Source organism: Myotis davidii, unplaced genomic scaffold (assembly GCF_000327345.1).
Source record: "Myotis davidii unplaced genomic scaffold, ASM32734v1 scaffold299, whole genome shotgun sequence".
In the NCBI taxonomy this organism is placed as follows: domain Eukaryota; kingdom Metazoa; phylum Chordata; class Mammalia; order Chiroptera; family Vespertilionidae; genus Myotis; species Myotis davidii.
Window position 1 is genome coordinate 8,256,764 of NW_006293088.1, and position 10,060 is coordinate 8,266,823.

The 10,060-nt window shown below is 56.3% G+C and overlaps 1 protein-coding gene across 1 annotated transcript in view; it reads right to left on the reverse strand.

The window, feature by feature from the left end:
• The window catches only part of CAMTA1 (calmodulin binding transcription activator 1), a 749,204-nt gene that overhangs the window by 6,011 nt on the left and 733,133 nt on the right, over window positions 1–10,060 (reverse strand). Inside the window, exons 24-25 of the mRNA XM_006766821.2 lie at window positions 9,705–9,779; window positions 6,732–6,762 (exon numbers count right to left, since the gene is read on the reverse strand). Of these exons, the coding sequence (XP_006766884.2) occupies window positions 6,732–6,762; window positions 9,705–9,779 (106 nt within the window). The remainder of the gene's footprint in view (window positions 1–6,731; window positions 6,763–9,704; window positions 9,780–10,060) is intronic.

A 10,060-nucleotide genomic window follows, 5' to 3' on the forward strand; every position in this document is an offset into this window, starting at 1 on the left:
GCTGGAGGCTGAGAATTGACCCGGGAGGTCAGGGTCTGATTCCCGGTCAGGGTGCCTGCTGGGGTTGCGGGCTCCATCCCCAGTGGGAGGCGTGCAGGAGGCAGCCGATCCATGGTTCTCTCTCATCACTGATGTTTCTGTCTCTCTACCCTCTTTCTACCCTCTCTCTTCCCCCTCCCCTCTCTCAAAAGAAATATCAAAAACAAATAAATAAATAAAAATGTGTGCCCAAGAAGTGTGATCTTTTCTTCCTCCAACTGGGGTTCCTTTATCCCAGTGGGACAGCGCCACCCACCTTCACTGACGAGGTAACTCAGCCAGCGGTTTCCAGGAAGAGGCGGGGTAGGGCCCCGAGCGCCCGCTGCCTGTAATGACCTGCAGTGACTGACTGTAATGGCCTGCAGTGCCTGTAATGACCTGCAGTGCCTGTAATGACGTGCAGTGCCTGTAATGACGTGCAGTGCCTGTAATGACGTGCAGTGCCTGTAATGACGTGCAGTGCCTGTAATGACGTGCAGTGCCTGTAATGACGTGCAGTGCCTGTAATGACGTGCAGTGCCTGTAATGACGTGCAGTGCCTGTAATGACGTGCAGTGCCTGTAATGACGTGCAGTGCCTGTAATGACGTGCAGTGCCTGTAATGACGTGCAGTGCCTGTAATGACGTGCAGTGCCTGTAATGACGTGCAGTGCCTGTAATGACGTGCAGTGCCTGTAATGACGTGCAGTGCCTGTAATGACGTGCAGTGCCTGTAATGACGTGCAGTGCCTGTAATGACGTGCAGTGCCTGTAATGACGTGCAGTGCCTGTAATGACGTGCAGTGCCTGTAATGACGTGCAGTGCCTGTAATGACGTGCAGTGCCTGTAATGACGTGCAGTGCCTGTAATGACGTGCAGTGCCTGTAATGACGTGCAGTGCCTGTAATGACGTGCAGTGCCTGTAATGACGTGCAGTGCCTGTAATGACGTGCAGTGCCTGTAATGACGTGCAGTGCCTGTAATGACGTGCAGTGCCTGTAATGACGTGCAGTGCCTGTAATGACGTGCAGTGCCTGTAATGACGTGCAGTGCCTGTAATGACGTGCAGTGCCTGTAATGACGTGCAGTGCCTGTAATGACGTGCAGTGCCTGTAATGACGTGCAGTGCCTGTAATGACGTGCAGTGCCTGTAATGACGTGCAGTGCCTGTAATGACGTGCAGTGCCTGTAATGACGTGCAGTGCCTGTAATGACGTGCAGTGCCTGTAATGACGTGCAGTGCCTGTAATGACGTGCAGTGCCTGTAATGACGTGCAGTGCCTGTAATGACGTGCAGTGCCTGTAATGACGTGCAGTGCCTGTAATGACGTGCAGTGCCTGTAATGACGTGCAGTGCCTGTAATGACGTGCAGTGCCTGTAATGACGTGCAGTGCCTGTAATGACGTGCAGTGCCTGTAATGACGTGCAGTGCCTGTAATGACGTGCAGTGCCTGTAATGACGTGCAGTGCCTGTAATGACGTGCAGTGCCTGTAATGACGTGCAGTGCCTGTAATGACGTGCAGTGCCTGTAATGACGTGCAGTGCCTGTAATGACGTGCAGTGCCTGTAATGACGTGCAGTGCCTGTAATGACGTGCAGTGCCTGTAATGACGTGCAGTGCCTGTAATGACGTGCAGTGCCTGTAATGACGTGCAGTGCCTGTAATGACGTGCAGTGCCTGTAATGACGTGCAGTGCCTGTAATGACGTGCAGTGCCTGTAATGACGTGCAGTGCCTGTAATGACGTGCAGTGCCTGTAATGACGTGCAGTGCCTGTAATGACGTGCAGTGCCTGTAATGACGTGCAGTGCCTGTAATGACGTGCAGTGCCTGTAATGACGTGCAGTGCCTGTAATGACGTGCAGTGCCTGTAATGACGTGCAGTGCCTGTAATGACGTGCAGTGCCTGTAATGACGTGCAGTGCCTGTAATGACGTGCAGTGCCTGTAATGACGTGCAGTGCCTGTAATGACGTGCAGTGCCTGTAATGACGTGCAGTGCCTGTAATGACGTGCAGTGCCTGTAATGACGTGCAGTGCCTGTAATGACGTGCAGTGCCTGTAATGACGTGCAGTGCCTGTAATGACGTGCAGTGCCTGTAATGACGTGCAGTGCCTGTAATGACGTGCAGTGCCTGTAATGGCCTGCAGTGCCTGCCTGTAATGACCCTCTGTGACTGACTGTAATGACCTGCAGTGCCTGTAATGACGTGCAGTGCCTGTATTGACCTGTAGTGACTGTAATGACGTGCAGTGCCTGTATTGACCTGTAGTGACTGTAATGACGTGCAGTGCCTGTATTGACCTGTAGTGACTGTAATGACGTGCAGTGCCTGTATTGACCTGTAGTGACTGTAATGACGTGCAGTGCCTGTATTGACCTGTAGTGACTGTAATGACGTGCAGTGCCTGTATTGACCTGTAGTGACTGTAATGACGTGCAGTGCCTGTATTGACCTGTAGTGACTGTAATGACGTGCAGTGCCTGTATTGACCTGTAGTGACTGTAATGACGTGCAGTGCCTGTATTGACCTGTAGTGACTGTAATGACGTGCAGTGCCTGTATTGACCTGTAGTGACTGTAATGACGTGCAGTGCCTGTATTGACCTGTAGTGACTGTAATGACGTGCAGTGCCTGTATTGACCTGTAGTGACTGTAATGACGTGCAGTGCCTGTATTGACCTGTAGTGACTGTAATGACGTGCAGTGCCTGTATTGACCTGTAGTGACTGTAATGACGTGCAGTGCCTGTATTGACCTGTAGTGACTGTAATGACGTGCAGTGCCTGTATTGACCTGTAGTGACTGTAATGACGTGCAGTGCCTGTATTGACCTGTAGTGACTGTAATGACGTGCAGTGCCTGTATTGACCTGTAGTGACTGTAATGACGTGCAGTGCCTGTATTGACCTGTAGTGACTGTAATGACGTGCAGTGCCTGTATTGACCTGTAGTGACTGTAATGACGTGCAGTGCCTGTATTGACCTGTAGTGACTGTAATGACGTGCAGTGCCTGTATTGACCTGTAGTGACTGTAATGACGTGCAGTGCCTGTATTGACCTGTAGTGACTGTAATGACGTGCAGTGCCTGTATTGACCTGTAGTGACTGTAATGACGTGCAGTGCCTGTATTGACCTGTAGTGACTGTAATGACGTGCAGTGCCTGTATTGACCTGTAGTGACTGTAATGACGTGCAGTGCCTGTATTGACCTGTAGTGACTGTAATGACGTGCAGTGCCTGTATTGACCTGTAGTGACTGTAATGACGTGCAGTGCCTGTATTGACCTGTAGTGACTGTAATGACGTGCAGTGCCTGTATTGACCTGTAGTGACTGTAATGACGTGCAGTGCCTGTATTGACCTGTAGTGACTGTAATGACGTGCAGTGCCTGTATTGACCTGTAGTGACTGTAATGACGTGCAGTGCCTGTATTGACCTGTAGTGACTGTAATGACGTGCAGTGCCTGTATTGACCTGTAGTGACTGTAATGACGTGCAGTGCCTGTATTGACCTGTAGTGACTGTAATGACGTGCAGTGCCTGTATTGACCTGTAGTGACTGTAATGACGTGCAGTGCCTGTATTGACCTGTAGTGACTGTAATGACGTGCAGTGCCTGTATTGACCTGTAGTGACTGTAATGACGTGCAGTGCCTGTAATGACGTGCAGTGCCTGTAATGACCTGCAGTGACTGACTGTAATGACCTGCAGTGCCTGTAATGACCAGCCGTGCCTGACTGTAATGGCCTGCAGTGACTGACTGTAATGACCTGCAGTGACTGACTGTAATGACCTGCAGTGCCTGTAATGGCCTGCAGTGATGTGACAGGTCACGAAGCCCCGCCTCGAGGATAGATCGTTATGCAGGCCCACTCCTGACCATTTCCCTTCCGCGTGGGGACCTGGGTCGCCGCCATTGGATGGAGGAACGGCCTGTTACCTGCCCGGCGCAGCCCCCGGGGAAGCAGGCTCCCAGCAGGTGCGCGAGGGGTGTCTCGGCCTCAGCCATCCTGCCGGCACCGGCCGAGAGCAGCCGGGCATCTCTCACCAGGGAGGGAGTGAAGCTGTCGGCTCCACCTCCGTGTCCAAAAAGCTTCCTCCTAAACGGGCAGCGAGGGCGTCCCAGACCAGACACACCCCTAGGATGTCAGCGAGAACCTGAAGACGCTTTTTAAGGCTTTGTTAGCCTTTTTACAGCTAAGCCCGCAGGGACAAAGCTTCTCCTTAGCCCGCCCCGAGTGAAGACGGAAAGTGGGGTGCATTCCTGGCTGCTGTGCTGGGGCCTCGGCTGCTGTGTCTCAGTCCTGGTGGCCGACGTCGTCCCGCGCCAGGGAGCCTCTGGGGCGTTACCGAGGGGTTGGGGTCGCCCAGCGTTCCACAGACACCGTCCCGTGACGTTTAATTAAGTTTCCACCTAGTTCTTCTCCCGGGGAAACCGCGGCGGCGTCAGTGCTTCATCAGCTGACCAAGTGCGTGCATCACCTTCTTTCACACCCACCCCAGGGACGTGGCTCCTCCCCAGAGAATGTCCTGCCCCCAAGAGCCAGCTCAGCATGGGGATAGGAGGAGTGTCCCTGCGACCTCTGTGAGGGGACAGGGAGGGAGCGATCGCACTGGCCGTCAGATAAAGCCAGAGGCCAGCTCTCCCTCGAGTCACCGGGCGAGGTAAAGACGAACGTTCTAGAAGGACCCGGAGGCTTCTCAGCTCCTCTGCCCGGACCCCCCTACAGGCTCTGGGCGGAAGGAGGCTGTGAATCCCGACTTCCTGCGGGGACTTCTGGGAGCTCAGGACGGATGGAGGGGGCGCCTGGGAAATTGAGGAGGACACCAGCTGGCACTGAAGAGCATCCCTGAGAAACGAGGTCTTAACCACGGCCCCTCACACGCCGGGAGCTAACACGCCTCACAGCGCAGCAGCCGCTTTCACTAAATGCCGGCTCCTGGCAGCAGAGGCGGGAAGCTGGTAGCACAGGCCAGGCCGTGCGGCTGGCAGTTCAGCGGAATCGAGGGCACGCAGTGTTCCCTTCGGAAAAGCTTCTAAATGGGCGAAGCATCATCGCTGTGTGCCGAGGGCGAGAGGGACCGGGAAGGGACCAAGGAGACTCCCGTCCCCTTCTTCTCCTGAACCCCACACACAGGCCCCTCCGAGCCGGCTCTGCCGCCCGGGACCCCGACTGTTCCGCGCGCCCAGCCCTGCGAGACGGACTAGTTCCACTCACAAAAGCGCGTGGCTGCTTCCTCGTGATCTTTCACACAAGTGGCCCCTTCGATGTGACGACCATGGGTTTACACGGGCGAGACTTTAAACCTTTTACAGAAACGAGGCCTGGTTTCGAAGAACTTATAAAAACTCAATTCTCCTGGTACTGCAGGTCGGCAAGCTAGGGCCCCTGGGCCGGCTCGGCCCGAGCGTCTCTGTAAGGGCCATCTTGTGAGAAGGGCCACCCGCTCTGCCCAGGGACTCTCCACAGCTGTGGTCCAGCTGTGATGGCAGCACCCAGTGGTTGCCATGGAGACGGCCTGACCTTTGAAGGAAAAGCCAGCGGACCCTTGGCTTCCGCTAGAATGAACTGACATCAGCGTCGACACAGATGCAGTCCGTGGGGAGTAACACCTCGGGAAACACGCGAAGCTTCAGGCGTTTTGAAGGCTGCTCTTTCCGCGGAAATCTCGCAGGTGCCTATGTGCCTGTTGGTGCAGAGTGAAGGCGGGGGGAGGGCCACGGGAAGTCGAGAGAGATTTCCACGTTATATTTCCGGGGCGTCTTCTCTCAGCACGACGTACGTACAAGACAAACGTGGACAAATTAATCTACATGGAAGCCTGTGTTCGGTGACTTAGATTTCCAGGTTTTAAACCAGTTTTCTGGCATGAAATCCTCGATTGCCGCTTAAGACACGTCCCAGTCCCACCAGCGGGGACGCTCACCCGCTGCCCGCTGACACAGGAGCATCCTGCTCTGAGGCAGACCGAGGCCCATGCGCCATCATGTCTTTAAAACGCCGACGACGGGAGCGTCGTCTCTGAGCTGCAGCTGGACGCACGGAGGTGAGGCCCCCGCACCGCACCCCCGGCCGGCTTTGCCCTGAGACGCTGGAGGTCGGCTGCGCTGGCGTTGTTACAGCGAACGTCACGTCGGGGTGATGCTGACAGGGCGGCTCTGGGCCCTGACTGACCTCGAAGCGCCAGGGGAGGGAGATTAGAAAATAACACGGGAGGGACAGGGGCCTGGAAACGGCCATTCTACACAAGATAGAGATTCATTAAAGAGCACAAAGCCGAGACCACCCAGGGAGCCTTCTTGCTTTAGAAATTTGGACCCAGCAGATGAGAGAAGTTCGCGAGGCCAATGACCTCGCTCACAAGTACCCACTCGCTCCCTGCTTCAGCCTGCGAGTCCCACGTGTGCCCCCAGCCGCCCGTGTGCACCGGAGGCGTCTCCCCCTCCTCCGCATGCCCGGTGCGGCCTCCGCGCCCCCCCTTCGCTTGCTCATGCATCGGGCATCGGCACGCCTGCCCGGGGTGACTGTTCTCCTAGGCAGGAGCAGGGTTAGTAGTCAGGGTTAGTTTCACTCGCGTCTCATTTCATTCAATGGATGTGAAACTTACTGCATACGTCGGCGCAGCCCCATGCAAGCAAGCAGAAAGCAAAAGACTGAAAATGGAGGCAAGGTGAACGGGCCTGCAGGCAGCTCACTCACCCTTTTGTACAGCCTATGGTCCGCCAGGGGGCTTCAGACAGTAAAACAACACCAGACAGCTATTAGCACGGAGGCTCACGACAGAGGCTCGCACATAGCTTTACTTCAACACAAGCAGAGAGTTTAAAGTGGTTCCTTGGAGGGAAAGGGAGCGTGGTGGTCTGGTAGGTGAGATGAGCAGGTAGGGAGTCTACCAATTGAGTATTTTTTATTTCCTGTTGTTATTATTTTTGTTTAATCCTCACCTGAGGAGATTTTCCCCATTGATTTCTAGAGAGAGAGCGAGTGGAAGGGAGGGAGAAGAGGGGGGAGACAGAGAGAGAGGGAGAAACATCGACGTGACAGATCACGCTGATCGGCTGCCGCCCGCAGGAGCCCCTACCAGTGCCGGGGAACCTGCACCCGAGGTTCGTGCCCTGGACTGGGAATCGAGACCGTGACCCTCCAGTCTGCAGGCGGATGCTCTGACCACTGAGCACACCAGCCAGGGCACCAACTTATTTTTAAGTCTAGAAGCGTTGGGGTCATGTGACAGCAAGTCCTTAAGCGATGGGACTCCTGAAGCCACTGCCTGCCTACCTGCCTCAGAGGGGTCCCGGGAGGCCTCCTGTTTTGATGCCTCCAAGTGACAAGCCACAGGGACTGCCTCTGAGAACACGGCTCGTGAGCCTGATGGAAGCAGGGCCGCACCCGTCCGTCCGTCCGTCCGAGGGAGGCATGAGCTCCACCTCCCAGGGGAGGCTCTCGGGGTCCCCTCGGCTCCCGCACCGACAAGGAGCGGAGTGAGTGCCATCTCAGCCGCGTCCAAAGGCCAAAGGTCACTGCAGGCTCCCTGCCCGCGTCTAAAACCCGAACCAGGGGCGGGCACGTGACCGAGCGGGCCAACGGGGCCTTTCACCCCGAATCACGGGCCGACCCGGAGTTCAGAGCCTGACGTTCTCTTCCTCACACACCTTCCCTGTGGCTGCCCAGGCCTCTGCCAGTTAAAGGGGGAACCAGTGACGGGCAAACCTCCGTGGCCCTCTCCTCTGCCAGCTCATGAAAGAGGACTCTAAACACAGGATGAGGACAGCTCGGCTCAGCCCGCTCTGGAGGTGGCCTTCGCCCCGCACCCGATGGAGCAGCCCGGGCTGTGGCCACAGAAGGAAAAGGCTCAGTTCCCTCATCGGGGCTGCACCGCCGGCCTCGTGGTCAAAGCCAAGGCGCAGGCGAAAGGAACAGGAAAAATGAACTGGTGGGCACGGGGTTTGCCGGAGGGGCCTCAGGAAGGGACTGTAAAGGCAATTTCCTTGACAACAAACTGTCTGGGAAGCAGGCACCGCAGCCCCCCGCCCTTCAGGAGGGAGCCCCGGGGGCTTCGCGGGAAGGAGGGTGCTGACCTCCGTGAGCGCGTGGAAAGGGCGGGGGGGGGGTCCTGGACACCCCCCTGGAGGAAGGAAATAAACCCCTCTCTTCGGGTGTGAGGACTCCACGCAGGACGGAGTGACAAAGGCTGGTGTGGGTGAGGCTGGTGGGACTGACCTCAGAGCATAGCCCACAGGGACCTGCCTTTCCTAGCGAGACCTGTGTCCGCATCAATGGGGCGTCTCCTGGCGTCTACCCGCCAGCTAATCCCGGTGGAGAGCGAGCGGGCAGCTGAGAGTATGATAACTCCTGGCAGAGCGTTCTGGCCTCCGGACACACGCCATATCCGAAAGGAGGCACTTTTTAAAGCAGCGGTTCTCAACCTGTGGGTCGCGACCCCTTTGGGGGTCGGATGACCCTTTCACAGGGGTCGCCTAAGACCATCGGAAAACACATATATAATTACATATTGTTTTTGTGATGAATCACTATGCTTTCATTATGTTCAATTTGTAACAATGAAATTGAGGGTCACCACAACATGAGGAACTGTATTCAGGGATCGCGGCATTAGGAAGGTTGAGAACCACTGATTTAAAGATTTTATTATTGCTAACGTGTGGCTCCGGCCCTGGTCCCTTCTGTCGCCACGGAAATGAATTCTTTTGTTCGTTTAAGTAAAAGTACAGGCAGCCAGTGAGCCCCTGTGAAGACTCAAAGTCCAAATGCTTTCGAAGTTCGCGAGCAGGTGGCTTGAGGAGTAAGAAAAGCAAAAGTGAAACGAAACCTCTAGGAATGGACTGGACCTGACATGGGCTTTTGGGGCGAATGGACAGGCCGGGCGGTGAGCGAGCAGCACGGCTCCCAGAAACGCCAGGACCACAGGGACAGCGGCCTGGCGGCCGGAGGCCACTGTCACAGCCGGAGGCCACTGTCACGAATCCAAGGACAGACGGCCTGAGCGAAGGAAACCAGCTCTGCACCAGCCCCCCCGAATCCAAGGACAGAGCCTGATCTGCACCAAGAAAAGTCCAGCTCAGGGGGAAACACGGAGAAAGCCCGCTGGCCTGGCTCCCCGGGAAGGGGCAGGGTCTGGGGGACCCACTGTCTGCTGCTGAACGTGGGCCTCTAACCTCAGGGGCGCCCTTCCCTAGAATCTCTCCGGTCCCTCCGCAGCCTGGCTTTCCTGGGGGATTCGAGCCTGCTGTCTGCCCCGCGTCCAGCAGAGGGCGCCAGCCACCCCCAGACAGTCCACTTCTCTCCTTCCTGGAGAAGAGAATGCGTTTCTTTGTGTTTTGGATGCACAGCAGCCCAGTGAGGCTCACGGTGAAGAGCAGACAGCGATGGGGCCCGGAAATCGCAGCTCAGAGGGAAACTGGAATGAAAGCTCATCCAACTAAGCTGTCCTCACACCGAAGGAAACCAGAAACGCCGGCACGGAGCTCCACTCGGCAGCAGCTCAGTCCCTAGTTAGGAGTTCTATGTCCCGCTGTCACCGGGAGGTTGGCCCTGACTCTCTGCAGGAGGGGGGCTGGCCTCTGTGGGGGGAATGAGCGGCTCAGCGATCAGGCTGTTCTGTGAGCCGTGACGTGACGAGACAAAGGCACAGATGCGGATGCATGTACCTACCTGTGGCGACAGCGTCGTAGAAACCGCATTATTTTCCGAGCAGCTTGATCCTGCTTTTTGGTTAGCAAACTGCTCCTGCAAAGGAAGCCAGAATGCTCACCATCGTCACGAGAAGGGTGCTGCGAAGCTTCCTACGCGGAGGCGGGAGGCTCGTGGCAGGGGTGCGGGGATCGTAATGAAACAGTGCGTGTAGCAAACCCAACGGCGGGGCAGAACCCTGGAACCCTGGACTTCCGTGGGAACCGTGAGGGCGTCACTGGGGAGTGGGCAGTGGGGTGGGGGTTGGGGTGGGGGGAAGGTGGGGGGGCAAAGCACCCCCCAGCTTGCCGGGAGCCAACGTGACACTGACAATTGAT